General features: G+C 44.2%; 3 protein-coding genes across 3 annotated transcripts in view; all 3 read left to right on the top strand.

Moving 5' to 3' along the window:
• The first annotated feature begins 192 nt into the window (after positions 1-192).
• On the top strand, positions 193-5,390 carry wbp11 (WW domain binding protein 11). Its single transcript, XM_070848591.1, has 12 exons — positions 193-351; positions 749-835; positions 971-1,002; positions 1,101-1,194; positions 1,391-1,587; positions 1,763-1,896; positions 1,990-2,156; positions 2,270-2,506; positions 2,881-3,006; positions 3,104-3,385; positions 3,537-3,722; positions 4,092-5,390. Exons 2-12 carry the CDS (start codon positions 772-774, stop codon positions 4,784-4,786), a joined length of 2,214 nt encoding a protein of 737 aa, XP_070704692.1. The 5' UTR covers positions 193-351; positions 749-771; the 3' UTR covers positions 4,787-5,390.
• Positions 5,391-5,655: 265 nt separating this feature from the next.
• Positions 5,656-11,947, top strand: ddx47 (DEAD (Asp-Glu-Ala-Asp) box polypeptide 47). The gene is made up of 12 exons (XM_070847760.1): positions 5,656-5,808; positions 6,024-6,117; positions 6,685-6,873; positions 6,968-7,039; positions 7,490-7,608; positions 7,839-7,910; positions 8,118-8,234; positions 8,321-8,467; positions 9,491-9,628; positions 9,723-9,793; positions 9,885-10,014; positions 11,548-11,947. Exons 1-12 carry the CDS (start codon positions 5,680-5,682, stop codon positions 11,746-11,748), a joined length of 1,479 nt encoding a protein of 492 aa, XP_070703861.1. The 5' UTR covers positions 5,656-5,679; the 3' UTR covers positions 11,749-11,947.
• A 1,973-nt stretch (positions 11,948-13,920) lies between these two features.
• LOC139216133 (myosin-10) overlaps positions 13,921-19,036 on the top strand; it is a 50,080-nt gene continuing 44,964 nt past the window's right edge. The window contains exon 1 of the mRNA XM_070847169.1: positions 13,921-14,265. Coding sequence (XP_070703270.1) covers positions 13,921-14,265 — 345 coding nt within the window. The remainder of the gene's footprint in view (positions 14,266-19,036) is intronic.

The raw sequence follows: 19,036 nt of genomic DNA, 5'->3' as shown, positions 1-19,036 counted from the left end.
ACACATTAAAACGTTCAAAAACAACAGCGTGTTTACAATCAAAAAGGAGGGACTTTCTTGACTTACAAAATTATATCTTAAACTGAGAAACATCATATGTGTCATTCATGGCACAGTGCTGTACTTCAGGCCCTGTAGCGTCCACCGGAAGGGGCGGGACTTCCTTTCCTTACGAACACACTCTCGCGGCATTAAACATGGCGGACGGCTAACGGAATCGTTGTATGCATTCAGTCCTTCAGGCTTTGGATTTCTCCTTTAGGGCTTAAATAAAACCTTCCACTTCACTTCTTGGTACCCAGGGGTATCCGTGTGGGGCACTGCGCCCTACGGGTTTTACTTGAATAAAAGGTAAAGAGAAGTTTTGCCTCCTTTGCTGCCGCCGATGCTAACGCGGCCCTAGCTAGCTACAAGTGTAAGCTAACTTTACCGGCTAGCCAAATGCTGCATGATAGTTGGATATATTTAACAAGGCATGCAGTGCTTTTTATTCTAAAGAAGAGTTATATTCCCAAATAGCCACATTTCTACTAATATTGCAACCAAAAAAATTCACCTCTGTGTATCATCTGGTAACGAGAATTGTTCCCAGTAGTTTAGTTTTAACTAATTGAAATGGATCATGGGGCATCCTTGGATTGATTGTGAAATGTAAATGTAAGGGAAAGATGAGCACAGCTTTTCAGCGGACACCGATGGTTAATTTTATTTCATCTGTCACCATTGCTTTGGTTTTAACACTTGGCAGGGTGAAGGAGACGCACAGGCACAATGGGGCGACGTTCGACCTCCTCCACCAAGAGTGGGAAGTTTATGAACCCCACAGACCAGGCCAGTAAGTACCGACCATTACCAAGAGCTGTTTCCTCTGGCACCGACCTGCTAGATAACCCCTGAACAATTATTCATCTGTAGTTGTCACATGTCAAAATGATAACTAGTGTATACTTGTTCTCTACCTTCTCTACAGGAAAAGAGGCCAGGAAAAGAGAGTTAAAAAAGGTACTCGTTGTCTTGAAACCCAAGATTTACGTCTTAAATACACCACCAATGTTATTGAGATGATAACATTTTTACTCCTATGTAAATGGTCCTACTAGAACAAGAAGCAGAGGATGATGGTGAGAGCTGCAGTGCTGAAGATGAAGGACCCCAGACAGATCATCAGAGATATGGAGAAGCTTGATGAGATGGGTGAGGGGGCTTCATTTGTACGTTGCTGTCAAACTCGCTTTTGTGTATTTAAAAGAGGTCTGTGGCTGTAAAATCTGTTTACTATTCTTGGATAGCTTACTGTGAAGCAAAATCTTTCTTTTCTTTCTTTAATTTCACAAATAATTGTCTGCTTTTGCTTAAAATAAATAAAGCCTCTCTGTAACACCTTCAACAGAGTTCAACCCAGTTCAGCAGCCCTTGCTGAATGAGAAAGTGTTGAGGGACAAGAGGAAGAAGCTACGTGAGACATTTGAGCGTATTGTTCGTCTGTACGAGAGGGAGAACCCTGACACCTATAAGGAGCTACGTAAAATCGAATTGGATTATGAAACCAAACGAGGGCAGCTGGCGCTCTATTTTGACTCAGTCAAGGTGTGTGTGTGTGTGCCTGTGCATGTTTTTTATTTGCTGTATTTCAAGCCAAGGCTTTGTTTGTTTGAATGACGAGGATGCACAAGTTCATAAAAGATCATCAAATATTCTAGTTCCTGTCACCTTTTTCATTACTCTGTGTGCTATCATGTTTGTTATGTCCTTTTTTTTTCAGAATGCAGAGTCGGTGGAGGTTGACAGTATCCCTTTACCAGATATGCCTCACGCCCCCTCCAACATCCACATCCAGGACATCCCACTACCAGGAGCTCAGCCTCCCTCCATACTGAAAAAGAGCTCCACTTTTGGGTAGGTACTCACCTTTGTATGTTTTCTGCAGGTAAACTTAGTAAGTGATGATGCTGAGTATTATTGTGCCACATTTTGTCATGTATCTTTCAGTAAAGGGTCTCTGTCAGCATCCACTGGACCGGTTGTGGCAACAGTGCCAGGTGTGCCACGTTTACCTCCTGGGAAGAAGCCCCCTGGGCCCCCACCAGGACCTCCACCTCCACAGGTCCTGGCACTGTGCGGCGTTCCCGCTCGACGAAGTTATGGCGCAGACATAGGTAACGCACAAACCCTCAACGACTACATTTCTGAATTCTACTTTTCCATTTAATGACAAAATAACTTTTCTTTCGTACTTGTTGCCCCCACTCTTTTTTTTTTTCCTGAACAGAGCCATGCATTCCTGGTTTTGAAAAGGAGTCTGTCATGGAGTTGGGAAGAGATCGTGACAGTGGCAGCGAGAGCGACAGAGATCGGGATGATATGGACGATGATGACAGTGACTCCGAGGAGGACAGTGAAGAAGATCGAGATGAAGGGGGAGACGGTGACCAGAGAATGAGTGTGGACAGGCAGGATGATGAGAGGGAAAGAGAGGAGGATAGAGACAGAAATGAAAGACATGCAGGTGAGTGTTTTAGAAATGCTTCAGCGTATTTTTGAAAGTTCTCAATTTAAAACGGTTTACTTTATTTGTGTATTAGTGGTTTAAATTCTTCGGTATATTATTTTACAGCAGTATCATGGGTTCAGGTAAAATGAAGCTAAATTTCACTATTATCACACCAGGTTTAGGAAATTGGCATAATTGCCAAACAATCGGTTGTACTTTGTTATTACAGAGAATATTTGGCAAAAGGTGACATTTTTTCTGAGTGATTCTTTTTGCTGGGAGATGTGATGGCACCTTTCAGTGTACAGTGAAAAATGACACAGATGAGAATTTGGGTTCTTAAACTAACGTCCTCTTCTGATAAATGTGTTGTTGTGTGACTGCTTCAGGCCGCAGTGTACGGTTTGCCGACATGCCTGCAGAGGCACCCCGTGAAGGAAAGAGGAAGAAGAAGAGGATGGTAAAGAGGACAAAGGCTATTACTCCTCTGCAGGCCATGATGTTAAGGATGGCAGGTACTGAAGTATACACGTGTCTTTGCTGCTCATTCGCTACTTGGTAAGCTAGTAGATCTTCATTTCTTTTTCTGATGTCATGGTATTTTCTTTTCAGGTCAGTCAGTTCCAGAAGAGGAGGAAGAAGAAGAGGTAGAGGAGGAATACACAGATGAATCAGATAGCTCAGACATTGAAGACAGGGGACCACCAGGGGACAACCAGCCCCACCTTATGGCCAATCAGCGTCTACCCCCTTCTGCTGGGCCAGTGGGACAGCAAGGGCCTCCACATTTGCAAGGTCCACCAATGGCTGGGCCTCCACCCCTGGGTCCACCTCCAGCGCCTCCAATGAGGCCCCCTGGTCCACCCTCTGGCCCGCCTCCTGGCCCACCACCAGGTTAGTTACAACTTTATTAGCTGGAATGCTGTGCTCCAACTCTGAATAGCAAACTGGAAGAAATCCCTGAAGCTGTTTTAAAGTTGTGCTGGTTAAAGTAATTGTCCAGCGTTCAGCGTGTCATTTACATGATCTGTTGTGGTTTCTTCAGGGGCTCCTCCGTTCTTGAGGCCTCCTGGTATACCTGGAGGCATGAGGGGTCCAATGCCTCGTCTTCTGCCTCCTGGACCTCCACCAGGTCGGCCCCCAGGTCCTCCACCAGGCCCCCCTCCTGGCCTTCCACCGGGCCCCCCACCACGAGGACCCCCTCCCAGACTGCCGCCCCCGGCACCGCCAGGTAGGCATATGTGTGCATACTGTTTATAAAGTCACACATCTGTGTGTGCGTGACCATATGTGTAGTACTCTCACTCAAAAGGTAAACTGTGTGTATACTGTAAACATTGTTGTGTGTGCATGAACACATGCTGAGCTAACATGACAGATTTCTTTGTCAAAAGCTTCGCCAGGAACCGTATATTTAATTTAAATGCTATTTCTCCTCTGTTGCAAAAAAAGTAAAAAAAAAGCACTTTTAGAAAGAGACCATAAATTATTACATACACTGTATGTAAGCATACTTAATGCTTCAGTGGAGTCATGGGGTGATGAAGAGGAATGTCTCAGACAACCCATGGAAATACATTTGTTTCCTGTCTTTTTACAGGTATCCCACCTCCTCCCCCCAGAGCAGGAGGGCCCCCACGTCCCCTTGCCCCACCACTCTCCCTCTTTCCTCCACCTCTCAACTCCAACGTCCTCAGCGCTCCTCCCAACATTGTCCAGCGACAGAAAGGCTCAGGACCCAACCAAGATGGTTCACAGAGCAACATGCCGCCCCCTGCCATGCCCATGCCAATGCGACCAGGAGTCATGCAGATGCCTCCTCCTCCAGGGACAGCTGCAGCCCCCACAGGCACCAATCCTGGCAGCAACCCCCCCAGCCACCACCATGCAGCCACCATCGAAAAGAGAGCCAACATCACCTCTGTCGCAGCAGCTGGAGGCAGTCTGGCAGCGGGTGCTGGCTCTGGTGGGGCCACCATCTCTGCCAAACCTCAGATTATCAACCCAAAGGCAGAGGTCACCCGCTTTGTGCCCACGGCACTGAGGGTGCGTAGGGACAAGGGCGGAGCAATGCCCGGGGCAGCAGCTGGGCCTCTGGATAAAGCAGGGGCTGGTGTTGGAGGAAGGAGGGGAGATGAAAGCATGGGAGGTGGACTGGGGCAGAAACAGCAGGCAGCAGCTGCTACGATGGGCCTGGTCAACCCAGCCCAAATGGGTGCTGTGTCTCAGCCCAACATGAAGACGAAGGACCAGGTGTATGAGGCCTTTATGAGGGAGATGGAGGGACTCCTCTGAGACTCGAGAGGGTATTGGGGCTGATGTTCAGTGGGGCGTTCTGAACAAAAGGAGTGTATTTGTTTTTAAGTGTTTTCTGTGCAGAGTTATAGAGGTAGCTGTCTTCAAGGCAGTCAGCTAGATATGTCTCTCTTAAGTAAACCAAGGAAATCCTATTACACTCTCAGCACTGGTCTCAGCTGGCTCATCTTCATTTGATCTGGACTATTATTTGTCGTATCTCAGAGAATGTGAATTTGACGCAGATAAGACATCAGATTATAAATGTAATTGGAAACATTTAAATTGCTTGCTACTCTACTAGAAAAATCAAAACAACACTATTCTCTGCTCTGAAATAAAATTTGCCAGAGACTACCAAGTGCTATTTGTCCTGCGATATGTAATTTTTTTTACCCTACAACTCTGTTTTTCCTCCGGCCAGCTATTTGTGAATTGCCATGACCAGAAAATGCATTTTGTATGATTTTATGTTCATTTTATTGATGAAGTCCTAAACATGATGGCCATCAAGATAAAGGTGTAGAATGTTTGTCAACCACTGACAAAATACTTGTCTGAAACTGTTTGATCTGCAGCTCAATAAACACGTCGAAACTGTTTACCTCATGTTTCAGTGTGATGTAACAAGGGAGAGAAAATAAGCAACACATCGGCAAAATAAATAGAATTCATTTCAGGGTGATTTCTACCTAAAGTCTATAATTACAATTCCACATTAGTTTGACCTTTTTCACTTTTTTAGCTAAGCAGTAAGAGTTTTAGGGGTTTTATTACCTGGGGAAAAAGAAGGGTTTTAAAAACAACAATTCCCGTCATCCATTGCAGCGTACGCTTGGACTTGTTTCCGCATCTGCGCATTACGGAGCTGACGACACGTTGGGGCAAAGAGCATGGCGGAGGTTGAGGAAAGCGTGAAGCCAAACGGAGATGAAGCACTCGATGGCTCGGATAGCGATGATGATAATAGTCACTGTAATAGCGGCGAAAACAATGAGGCAGTGAAGACTTTTAAGGATCTGGTAGGTTTATCTAGAGAGAGAGGAAAAGACGCCATGTCAGCAACGTAAACAAGCGGCAGCATAGCACGTTAGCTAGCTAAACCAAGCTAGTTTAAAGTGTTGTTATCGGATAGTAAATACCTGGTGTCTGATAAGGTTTGAAGAACGGTTGTTTGGTTGCAAAATATTATCAGCAACTTACAAATATCTCCACCCGGTGTCTTTGCCGTCCACAGGGGGTCACTGAGGTGCTCTGCGAGGCTTGTGATCAGCTGGGATGGAAGAGTCCCACGAAGATCCAGACAGAGGCTGTACCTGTAGCCCTGCAAGGTGGGTGATCACAGAAAGCTCTGCCTGTCACCTGGCTCCAGCACAGGAGGCTGCTGCCAGCCTTTGTTTTGTGCACAGTGGGAGAAGCACAATCAGATCTTTTACATTAAATAAAACTTTGCTGCAATGCATAAATATTCTTTTGCAAGGTTTGTATTCAAAGTATTAAGTAGAAGCACAGAAATATTATATGTTCTTAAAGTCAGAATTATTATTACTGAGGCACTGAAATTTAAGCAGCTAGTTCTTATTTATGTACTTTGAATGGTGTTATAGGTTTTTTTTAAATCCAAAATGTGCAGGACTTTTTCATTTTTTCTGTGACACACCTGTCAGCATGGCTCTCTGGTGTGTAAGAACTTTGCTGGGACTATTACAGGTTTTCAGCATCTTAATCTGCAAAGTAACATTTAACTATACCTGCCAAATAAGAGGAGTAGAATTAGAAAGCGTAAATGACTTTACTGAAGCACAGTGCTTGAGTGAATGTATATTATTCATTTCCTCCACCTCTTAATACACATAACCTCTGTAACATCTGTTTGTTTCCTTCTTCTTTAACTGCAGGGAGGGATGTCATTGGCCTGGCAGAGACCGGGTCGGGCAAGACTGGCGCCTTCGCTCTGCCCATCCTCCAGTCGCTGCTGGCCTCGCCCCAGAGGCTACACACCCTCGTCCTCACCCCGACCAGGGAGCTGGCTTTCCAGATCTCTGAGCAGTTTGAGGCCCTGGGCTCCAGCATCGGCGTTAAGTGTGGTGTGTGTCCATTAAAGGATGAACTGGTTTGCAAGTGATGCAGATGATTTTTGTTTGTTTGTGGTGCCTAAAACGTGTCTCGTTTCTGTTGCAGCTGTCATAGTTGGAGGAATCGACATGATGTCCCAGTCTTTGGTGTTGGCCAAAAAACCACACATTGTTATTGGTAAGACCACTGGTGAAACTATGATCAGGACGTTTTCACACAGATGTCAATAACTTTCAGTTCATAGGCGTTAACATGTGTGTATATATTTACATGTGCTGAGCTGATGTTGTGATGGTTGTCTTCATTTTCATCGATTTTTTTTTTTTTTTTTTTTTTCCAAATGATTTCCAATATTGTAAGTTCCTATGTAATCTGACCAGCTCCCAAAGCGAGCAAAAGTATCCCTTTTGTACTAAAATGAACAGTGTCCTTACTGTGAACAGTAATAAATGTAAAACTACAGATTACATAACCCCTTGTAGGAAACATTATTAGAAAAGTTTGTCAGATCAGAGTCGTTCACTTTGTTATAGGAAGTATTAACGTCTACACAAACTTGCAGTGATTCCAATATTCAGCAGTTTAAACACGCCTCGATGTGATGAAGTGACTCAAATGTGTCTGCAGCTACACCTGGTCGGTTGATAGACCACATGGAGAACACAAAGGGCTTCTCTCTACGAGCTCTGAAGTTCCTGGTCATGGACGAAGCAGACAGAATCCTCAACATGGACTTTGAGACTGAGGTGGGTGCTCAGAAACTTGGTCATTAATGTCACGGCTTTCATTGAGTTTAACAGTTTCCTTCTTACATTTAGCTTCCTTTTCTATTCTTCTCTATTTTTAATATAAGAAATATAATCACTTGAGTGGAAATATCTATTTATTTTACTTGGAACATTACAACAGAAATGAAGGAACATCTATCTACTATGAGGTGCTTTTCCTCTGAGTACGTTTTCTTTCTTTTTGCCAGGTGGATAAAATCTTGAAGGTGATTCCCAGAGAGCGACGCACCTTCTTGTTCTCTGCCACCATGACTAAAAAGGTAGACAGACATGTAACAACGCTGAGAAGGTGTAATTGACAGAGCTTGTGAGTTGTGCTGTTTGTTGCCCTGCTTTGTTCTGTGTTACGGGTCGCAAGCGCTGCGGTTTACCAGGAAAACTAATAAGCTTTCCACCAGAGCATTCCCCCACATGTACAGCCTGAGTGTTTTGCTCTTGCGCTTACATTCTTTCGTTTTGGATTACAGGTCCAAAAATTACAGCGAGCAGCTCTGAAAGATCCTGTGAAGTGTGCGGTTTCCAGCAAATACTCTACAGTTGACAAACTGCAGCAATACTACATCTTCATACCATCCAAGTACAAGGTAACGTTGTAATGTCTGAAACCAAATGCTGCATCGCTTTGTAATGGTATTTATCTAAGGTACGATGGGGTTTGTGTTTGTTGCAGGACTGTTACCTGGTGTCCATCCTGAACGAACTGGCTGGCAACTCATTTATGATTTTCTGCAGCACATGTAACAACGCCCAGCGGGTGGCGCTGTTGTTGAGGAACCTTGGCATCACTGCTATCCCTCTCCATGGCCAGATGAGTCAGGTGGAGCTTCTCACACACACACACACACACACACTTTGTACTGTCTTTGTGAGGACACTCATTGCATTCCCCAGCCCCTTATTGTAACCTTAAAGATGACAATTAAATGCCTTAACCTAAACCTAATTCTAATCGTAACCTTAAAACTAACTTTTAACCCTGAAACAGCCCTTGGAAGTTGTGAGGACCAAAATGTCCTCACTTCCCAAAAGTGTCCTCACTTTGCTGGTAAAATGCTGTTCTGGTCCTCACTATGTAGCAAGAAAAGACACACACACACACACAGGTAGGAACAGGAAGTTCTCACCTTCAAAATGAAATGTTACTGATGCTGAGTCTTCTCCACAGACATCATCATTCAAAAAGCCTCTCTTTACAGTGCAGTAACAGACACTGGTGCCTTTTTAAGTAGAAATGACAATTCAGGTTTTAAGTTTCTCAGATTCTGGTTCTTTTCTGGTTTTGGTTGAGAAAACAAATTGATCGATTGACCCGAGAAAATAATGGTTAGTTGCAGCCCTGCATCATTACACTGTCTTGCACCATTCTTTGGCACAGCCTTAAAACACAGTTCAGTAAATGTAGAATGCCAAAATATAACATTACATAACATTTACAAACATCAATAGATCACTGTCGCTATATTTACCATAAGCCACAACAGTGATTTTTAACTTTTTCAGCCATTGTATGAAAGTTGAAAAGCGTTTGGCTCCGTCTGAGCTGCAACAACAGCATCCTATTCTGGTTTTGTACCATGCAGCAATATAACTGTGTATATAGAAAACACCAAATCTGACATGAAAGCTCAGAGTGTTCTGTAGATGCTGGTACATCCAAGCTTTTCTGCATTATTCTCTGTAAATATAATCACAGCATGATTTTATATGATGTAATGGTATATTGTCAATATGTAGACTTTTGGGGAAGTGTTTCCCTCAGTGTGAATCCTTCTCTGCAGTTTCTTGTTTATCTATTTGATGTCATATTCACTGTCTGGATCCTCCTCCCTCTGTTGGTCAGAATAAACGTCTGGGAGCTCTAAACAAGTTCAAGTCCAAGTCCCGATCTGTGCTGCTGGCGACCGACGTGGCATCCAGAGGACTGGACATCCCTCATGTTGACTGCGTCATCAACTACGACATCCCCACTCACTCCAAGGTACCTTGGTGCTGCCCGCCACGCTGCTGGTTTGTGATGTTTTCGTTTGTTTGAGTTGATCTGAACGCACCTTTGGATCTGTCTGCCCCCGTAGGACTACATCCATAGAGTTGGACGAACAGCCAGAGCAGGCCGGTCTGGGAAATCCATCACCTTCGTCACTCAGTAAGACCTGGCTCTTTCTCACCAATCTGTTGGCTGTAAATAAGTGAAAACAAGTGGACTGCAGTGAACTGATGTTCTGTCACGTCTGTAGATATGATGTGGAGCTTTTCCAGCGAATCGAAAGCCTGATTGGGAAGAAACTTCCTGCCTTTCCTACTCAGGAAGATGAGGTGATGATGCTGGTGGAGAGAGTGAGCGAGGCCCAGAGGTTTGCCAGGCTGGTAAGTCATCTTCACTGTCACGCTTATCAGGTGTTAACTGGGCAATCATGGGTAATCATTATTGCTTCTTTAGCCTACAAAGCTCATCGATTAGCGGTATAGATAATGAATGACTGAATGAATATTTTATGTTTTCTTTTTCCCCTTTCCCTTATAATCATATCACCATATTAAAGCAGTGTCCTTCGAAGTGTCAATGTCTCATCTGACATCCTGTTTATCAGCTTATCAGAATAAGAGGTCTATGGGTAGAAATGGATAGATGTGAAAGATGCTGAACAATGGCGTGATGAATTGTATGGAGTGCGAACAGTTGGAGGATGATGGGATGGAAAGGAGAAGGGTCACGGTTTGCGCTATCGGAAAAAATCCAATGGTTTCTGAAAGCTGAGACATTGCGCTTAGGTTTTAAAGGGTTAAAGGGATAAAAGACAGTTCAGATAGATCATTTTATTTGATAAAAATCCAATATATCCAAAATACAATACCCAGATGTCGTAAAAAAAGTCACATAACTTATTTCCATTGCGGTCCTGGTGTCTAAGCAAGGAGGCAGACAGGGATCTGCTATTATTACACTAATACACCGAATAAAAACAGCAATATTGTACAATTAGGGAAATAAACACACACACAAGTTCTGAAACCAATAAGCTAAAAGTAATGATTGAAACTTCCCTCTTCTACCAGTAATACAAATGCAAAAATGTATTCTACAATATCCTGTGTTGTATATTTATTAGTGTGAAATAGCATCCAGTTCAAGATTGAACATGTTTGTCACTCGTGTGAAGATTCTATCTAGAGAGAAATACATCTACAAAAAACAGAACGAGGTGATTAGATATGACAACAGTGAAAAGTAAAATGCCATAAATACAGTACAGGCCAAAAGTTTGGACACACCTTCTCATTCAATGCGTTTTCTTTATTTTCATGACTATTTACATTGTAGATTCTCACTGAAGGCATCAAAACTATGAATGAACACATGTGGAATTATGTACTTAACAAAAACAGCAGTAATCAGAGCAAAGGGTGGCTACTTTGAAGAAACTAGAATATAAGACATGTTTTCAGTTATTTCACACATACATACATAATTCCACGTGTTCATTCATAGTTTTGATGCCTTCAGTGAGAATCTACAATGTAAATAGTCATGAAAATAAAGAAAACGCATTGAATGAGAAGGTGTGTCCAAACTTTTGGCCTGTACTGTATGTTACCTATAAATGTAAAATATATGGAATGGACTAACATGCTATAGAGATAAAAAATATAAAAATCAGATACAAAACAGAATGAAGCGAAGGAGCTCATGTAGTCTGTTTAAAGTACGAACACATTTGGAATATGAGTGATGGTGCTGATGGAGGAGGACCTCACTACCTGATTTCATCAGACGGGGGAAAATAAGTTTCGGGCACCAGTGCTTTAAAGAAAGATGGATGTCACATCCGAGTTGTACATTGGGAAACATCAGCCGAATAAAGATCAACCTGAGAAAATGAAATGTCTGGTCTTCCTCAGGAAATGAAGGAGCTAGGTGAGAAAAGGAAGAGGCCCAAAGGAGGAGACGGAGACGAGGACGACACAGAACAAGCGAGCGGAGTGAGGAAGAAAGTGAGAGGAGGACCTGGGGGAGGAGGAGGAGGAGGAGGAGGAGGAGGGCGAGGAGGGCGAGGAGGGATGAAGAAGAAGGGTGGAGCAGCCTGGCGGGGAGGACGCTGAAGCCGGCAACATTGAACAGACTGTACATAACCACAACACACAATGCCTTTCTTGTTTCTATTGTAAGACTTGATTATGACAGCAGCATGTTTCCCACCGTTTAGTACGGAGGACTATTTAATTAGAGAAAACATGCTGCTCCTGCCCCTCAGAGATGTTTCCAATCTGTTTGTAATAAAATGCCACAGTAAAACCCAAAGCTTGCGTTTGTGGTCGGGTGATGCACGATGTCGTGAGCTTGGAGTCGCTTTCAAACACAAGAGGGGGCTGTTTCTGTTTACAGCAGGAGGATGGGGAGGATGACTTCACATATGACCTGTGAATGGGATAAAGCCAGGATCCACATGTTTCTCTTTAAAAACTACTTCTGGGTTTTGACTTTTTTCCCCTCTTTTTTCCTAAAGGATGTATTTAGAATGATGATCTGTCTCAGAAGGTACCAGAGTGTTCATAAGTGATCATCCAAGTTATTTTGGAAGTCGTGTAAGCAAGCAACAGTTGCAATATCAGTCATATTTTTTCCTGCATGTCATTGGTTTGCAGCAAATTGGGGGGTTGGTTTCATCCAGCCAATGATGATGAGGGGGGCGCAAAGTGAGAGCCCAATTGTCTGCAGGCGGCTTCTGGTGGGCATAGATTTGTGGGGGATAGAGTTTTTATGTTTACATCACACATTGCTAAGTATCGATGAGTTTAAGTGCGAGTGCAGTCAGATTATGACAGGGATCGGCACCCGCAGCCCTTCATCTCTGCACAGGTGAATGATCGCAGGGGGGTGGGGGTCACAGTGAGGTGTATCGATCTGCACGGTCACTCTCTATGTGAGCGCAGTCCATCGTAGGCGGGAGCAGCAGCGGTCAAGTGTGCTCCGTTTAGGAGGGGCCCCAGTGTGGAGGCAGCCCGTGGTGGTGCATACCAAAGCCCCAAATACATGCCTGCATTTCAATTGTGTGCAGCAGCTAGTTGCATACAGGGTCGCATCGGGGGGAGATCGGACCGCTTGGAGAACAGGATCTGACTGCTGCTTCGCTCGCTACACCAGGTAAGTTAGTTATTATTATTATTATCATTATTACTATTATTCAGTGGGGGGCGAGAGAGCGCATTGTGGGTATTAAACCATCACTGTGGATGAACAGGATGGAGGTCGCTCTGGAAACTTAGTTTGAACGCACTCATTATTTCAAGTTAAGAGCCCACCTTTAGTTTAATGGAGCCTGTAGCCTACCTTGCCGGTCCTGTTATCCAGCCCATACAAACGCTAAACAGGTAACTCATAACGGCAGAATAAGAGCTAGCTTTTAAGTACCATTTAACTCGAGTTAAACCAAACTTAGGTCGTTTTTTTAAGCTAACATTAATTGTTTTTGTTTACCCTGACGGTGGTAGCTGGACTTTTAGCTAGCTTTACTCACGATATAATGGCTCACCTAGCTACGTTAGTTAATGTTGGCTAACTGTAAGAGCTGCGCAGGTTAATTACAGCAGCTATTAGCCTAATATTCATAAACAGGACTCAAGCAGCAACCACCCCCCCCTACTACTGCTGCTGCTTTCCCTTCATTCTGCGCTGTTTGGGCACTGATGCCAACCACACTCATCCTATCTGTCGTGTCTGTATGTAGTGTGGATGTTAACTGGACTACGGGGATGTGCGTCACAGTGGGTTATTCATTTGAAACACGAACATGTGTCGTTCACGGCTCATACGCTGGAGCCTACGCAGTATGCGCATTGCCACAGTGCAGAGCCGCTCAGTGGGAACTCATGCAGACTGTCAGAGCTGAGCTGCATTAAAACATGGCTTTATAATGCTTCGTGCCACCGTTCAGCACTAATGATCAGTAGTGGTGACATACAGTGTCCCTGCTTCACTGTGTTTTACTTTGTTATAACAGATGTGCAGGTGCAGGAGGCTTGTTTTCATATAGGCCTTCTATCACACAGAATGATCTGGATTGACTGTTGTGCCATGAAATATGTATAGTTACAATAAGGGAGGAGAATTATCAAGTTACTCTAATCCTGATAAAGTGAATGTATAAACCATAGAGGGGTTTAAAGGACACATGAAGCATGGATTCTGTCTCCTTCTTGTAATGTGTAAGGTACCAATCCCTGCATCCCTGTCTGTTCTAGGTGGCCAGGTCGCTCTGGTAAACCCCAGCTAAGATGTCTCATCGGAGTGGGCAAGAGGACCCAGAGCGGTACCTGTTTGTGGACCGGGCTGTGGTTTACAACCCAGCCACACAGGCTGACTGGACGGCCAAGAAGCTGGTGTGGGTCCCCTCAGAGCGCCATGGCTTTGAGGCGGCCAGCATCCGGGAGGAGCGTGGCGAGGAGGTGCTGGTGGAGCTGGCCGAGAATGGTAAAAAGGTGGTGATCAACAAGGATGACATCCAGAAGATGAACCCGCCCAAGTTTAGCAAGGTGGAAGATATGGCCGAGCTTACCTGCCTGAATGAGGCATCTGTGCTGCACAACCTGAAGGACCGCTACTACTCGGGGCTCATATACGTGAGTGACTTCGACCTGGAGCCCTCAAAGATTGTCTGTCTTTGTTACAGTTTGTACTTTCCACACAGGTTCCACACAGGTGATTAACCTCAAAGATCCGAACAGCTGTGAATTGACTTTACCTCTATTTGTTGTAATTACAAAACAATGGGCAGTAGTTCTGCTTGCATGCATGCTAGGGTACGGAGAGTGCATTTAGCTTTAGGCTGTTCTGAGTGAAACACACACACATATGCACATAGTATGAGTGACAGATCCTGCTAGTCTTTTAACCATTGCCAGACTTTTACCTCCACTGGATCTCCTCTCCTTGATGCCTCTAGGTCACAGATTGTTACCCCCCCCCACCCCCATGGCTTGTCTCTCACCTCAGCCAAAGGCAGGCCTCTAACATAAACACTACTGGTCTCAGTTTTGTCCTGCTCTTTGCTCCTGTCTGGTGCCCTGTTTGATGACCTCTCTCTCTCAGTCCCACAGTTTAGAACTAAGCACATTTGGCCCAAATAGTAGAGTAACGGGATGATTTTCTCACCTTGTCCTCACCCACATCCGCATGGCAGCACAAGTCCAGCATTTTTAAAAGTCTTCAGCTTGTAGAGTAGTTCGGAAAAGCTCCGGTATGCACGGTCAAAAATGTCATCCAAAACAAACGCTTCTAAATTTGCCTCTCTTACCACGGACAGTTGAGTGATTTTCTCATCTAATCTTTTGATTATACGCTACACTGAATTTATCACACTCAAGATTTGCGCTGGTTTTTATCACTGCATTACCACTGTCCCCATAATCCAATTTCACTACAGATGGAGCTGCTCTGCGAAGCTCTAGTTGTGATCTTGACCCATTTAGTGACATGTTTTCCAGGAATAGAATATGGGTTGGTTATCACCTGAGAGACTCTGGTTCGGAGACTGCAGGGGGGAATTGTTGCACTTAGAATTTCTCCTAAAACATCACCACTGACAGTCAGATGAAGTCCATCCGCTTTTACGTGCTAAAGAATTACATTATAGGTGTACAGTTTGTGCTTTATGTATGATTTTAAGTCAAAAAGTGAGTGTTTCAGTTTAGTCAGACAGACTCTCAATTTCCCTCCTTGGTTCCCTCTTCATTCTCTCTCTCATACCATAGTGTCATGGTTTCTACTTTTTCGTGGTTCAGGATTGGAGCTTGTTAATTTGCCCCTTGGCCAAGAGAAATTGAAAACATGTGTTGGACTGTGTTGGTTTTCTATCAGGAGGAGAATTTTCCCATTCGTCTCTCTCTTAGAAGAAGAAACCTCCTATGTTCTAAACTTTTTTCCAGTGTATTTGACTAACCCCCCCCAGAGCTCGGCTACATCTTCTGCAGGCATAATATAATGCCTCCCCCATGCTGTGTTTTTCATTGAGGTGGTTGGGAAGACTTCCATATCGCTCATGTGTGATCAGCATATATCTGCTAGAGTCTGTAAAAAGTTAAGGCAAGTCCTTTATGTAAATCTTTCTTTTTATAGGGCCGGTTTTACTGGGCATACATGCTGTGGTTCATAGCTCACTTCCGTATTAGATATTAAAGGGGTTCCTCTGCTCTCCTTCCCCTTGGATTTAGAACAAATAATGGGTGGATTTTTAAAATAAACAAGGTAAACCAAGATCCAACAAAAAAGTTAAAAACCATGAACAAATACTGTACTAATACAGTTGCGTTGTCACTTGTGTATTTGCTCTCCTGCAGTGGTATATCATTTGCTTTTGTCCTCTGTTGTTGAACCTTTGAAACGCAAATAAATGTTGTGGCATACGCTCCACAAATTGAATCTTCAAAGTCAGACTCAGCACCTGCTGAACCAGACTCAGCAATACTGGCAAAAGTGTGATCATGCTCCATCTTTTCTGCCCAGCAATTGAAGCTCCAAGACCACCACTGCATTTTTAGGCCTCTGGTCAATGAGTGCTTCGTCTATGCTATGATGGCCCTTCTGTGGCCCTTTGCCCATCTGTCGGCTCCATCCGTGTGAAGTCGGTCAGTCTGTTGAGTCAACTCATTTACTGTAGCAGCTTTTATCTGTGAGGTGGTGACTCACAGGCTAACTGCAATGCAACACAGTGGGCTATGGGACACCAGCGGGGCTACAAGCAGGCCTTTGTGTCGTTAGATAAACCTCAGCTGTCAGAAAGCCTCAGCATTCCTCCATGGCAAAAAGATCGTCCGTCTGTCTGTCTCCTGCCGCCCACTTCAGCTCTGCTGCTGTTCAATGTCTGTCTTATCTTCACCAACTCTACTCTCTTTCCCACACTTTCTCTGCTTCTCTCCTCTCTTCCCTGCCTCACTGGCCAGCAATGGCATGGACTTTCTCTTTCTCTTTCTCTCTGTCTGTCTTTCATCTTTCATCAAAACCAGATTTGTCTTATTTTCCATCTTAAAACTTTCTATTTTCTAGTGTTGGATCTGCTGCAGGAAAACAGGCAAAGCAACATGAGACAAAAAAATGAAAACAAAAACCCACAGTCATGCCTGTGGAGAAAGTATTAACATGTTTGCCCTAAAGTCACATGTGGTGTCTCTTTGTGCAGGACATTAACAGGGCCCCGACGTGACCTTTGCCATCCTGTTTGCCTTTCATGTCACCATGGTTTTTGACAAACACAAGCATGAATTTGTGAGCTGAATATTGAATATAGAATTCCACTGATTCATACTGCATCGTTAATACACTGCAGTACAAGTTTCAAGCCAGTGGCCACCCTGCTCGAAAATTCAGTGAGCCCGAATTTCCAACAAATGGAGAAAAGCAGAGGGTGTCGTGCTGCTGTCGATGTGATTTGAAACCATGCTTGTCAGTGTGGCGATCATGTTTCAAAAGCCTCGTCAGAAGTATTTGCGAGCTTTGTTATGAAATCACCAGAGCAAAGCACTGTAAAGTAAATGGTCAAGGTCTCCCATACTCCCCACAGATCAATAGCACCGAGGCTGCCTCTGCACCCAGAGTGCCCCCTCCAGCCTCTGCAATGGAGACGGGCCTGTCTACGTAGGCACGCTTGCCTGACTGATCAGAGGTGGCAGATGGGGTCGGCTGTTGTGTCTGCTGTTGCCTGTGTGTTGCTCAGCTGTTACTAGGCCACGGCATCCCCTCCCCTGGATCTGATTTCACAGTGGGAATATCACCTTCTCTTTCTTGGACTGGGCCAGACATGTTGCTTTGGCAGGCAGTGTCGAGTTAGACGTATGCTCGGCTAGCTGGCAACAGTGGTCGTGAATGTTCTTTATACCGCAATGATCCTGCAAGGTTTTTCACGAAAATTCCTAGAGTGCAACAGCGAGCATGCAAAGAGTACTCCTTGCTTTGTTATGTTTTTGAGGCATTTTGGTTCAATTGGTCACAGAGATTGGGGGGTATATAAGACGCTGCTAACTTTAACTTTAACTTTAAATAAAAGCCATAGTCAAATTCAGTCACTGTTGTTTTTTTTATATTATATTATATTTCCAAAGCAATAAGAAGAAATAAAACCTAACATTGATACACAATGTCAACCCAGTTAGAGCTGAATCTGCCTATTTAGTACTCTTTTCAGTTTTGACCCCTCAGCAGCCTGGGACAGTCCACGCTGAACCTACAGTCCAGGTGTGTTTCTGCAGCCTCGCCAGCTGCCTCAGTGCTGTATGTCACAGAACCGAAGAGAACAGAACAGACTCCCTATTTATAGCAGCTCCAGTTTGCAGATAAGGGGGAATTAATTTTTTATTAGTCTCGAAAAGGAGAGTGGAGAGTTAGAATTTCAGCAGGCCTTCTCTCTCTCTGAGCCCTGTCCTCCCCTCAGGTTGGGAGCAATTTAAAGGAAGGCTGAGAACACAGTTCAGTGTTTGTTACACCTCTGCTTCTTTAGATTGGACCTGAGGGAGCTCTGTCAGCTGGATCAGTGCTCTGCTCTTCATTTCTGCCTGCCTCTTCTCCTTCCCCGTCTTCCTATTTCTGCCCCTTTCTGTTTTATTTCTGTATCAGCAGTACAGAGCATCAGTTGCAGTGCTGACTGAGGGCCCTAACTGAGCTGTTACGTAACGGCGACAGTATGCCGTCTGCTCTCTGGGGCCCCTTTGTGAGCCTGTGGCTGCTGAGTCACTCATGGCTCACTCTGCCTTGTCTCTAGTATTAATTATGAAGCAGACGTCACAATGTTTGATGCTTTGATATTAAAAGATCATTGTAGGGCATACTTTTTTATAAATATGACATCTGTGGTTATTGGCTGCACTGGGTTATGGTATTAGGCCATTTATTAACAGCATGAATAACAAGATAGGAATGAAGAACGAACATCTCTCAAAACAATTAAAGCTTTTTAAAACAGAGGCTCAGTCATTCATTGCAGACTGGAGCCTTTAGAGAACATGTGCTTTGTATGAACTGTGCTGGCAGTCAAAAGAAGAGACTCCTGGATGAAATTTCAACCTCATCACAAAACATTTCACAGATCACTCTTCTAATTTTCCTTTCCAGCACTCCTGATTTTGTAATGCAAGTGTTCCTTGTAAAAATGTCACTTTGGGTATATGTATGGTCTTAGGAGGAGACAGAACAAACAAGCACGTCTGTCACTCTGACCTTGAAGGCTGGTCCCTGTGGCCCTCCAACCAGCTAGGCCTGACTGCTTCATAAAATCTATCAAGTCTGTGTCATACGTCTTTTTGTAGATGTGGTTAAATGACCATCTACAAGTATTCTCATGAGTCTGATTCACTCTTCTTAAGGAGAAGATATTCATATACATGTAACTCCGTAACTACTGAC

This window comes from Pempheris klunzingeri, chromosome 17 (genome assembly GCF_042242105.1).
Source record: "Pempheris klunzingeri isolate RE-2024b chromosome 17, fPemKlu1.hap1, whole genome shotgun sequence".
NCBI lineage: Eukaryota > Metazoa > Chordata > Actinopteri > Acropomatiformes > Pempheridae > Pempheris > Pempheris klunzingeri.
Note: the sequence above shows the minus strand (reverse complement) of the source record. Positions and strands in the feature narration are given on the sequence as shown.

Excerpts from the sequence above, each read along its gene's own strand:
- wbp11 (XM_070848591.1), top strand. The coding sequence starts at position 772 with ATGGGGCGACGTTCGACCTCCTCCACCAAGAGTGGGAAGTTTATGAAC. Across the intron at positions 1,195-1,390 it reads GGAGAAGCTTGATGAGATGG|AGTTCAACCCAGTTCAGCAG; the intron begins GTGAGGGGGCTT and ends CACCTTCAACAG. Across the intron at positions 3,723-4,091 it reads GCCGCCCCCGGCACCGCCAG|GTATCCCACCTCCTCCCCCC; the intron begins GTAGGCATATGT and ends GTCTTTTTACAG.
- ddx47 (XM_070847760.1), top strand. The coding sequence starts at position 5,680 with ATGGCGGAGGTTGAGGAAAGCGTGAAGCCAAACGGAGATGAAGCACTC. Across the intron at positions 9,794-9,884 it reads TCCATCACCTTCGTCACTCA|ATATGATGTGGAGCTTTTCC; the intron begins GTAAGACCTGGC and ends TCACGTCTGTAG. Across the intron at positions 10,015-11,547 it reads CCCAGAGGTTTGCCAGGCTG|GAAATGAAGGAGCTAGGTGA; the intron begins GTAAGTCATCTT and ends GGTCTTCCTCAG.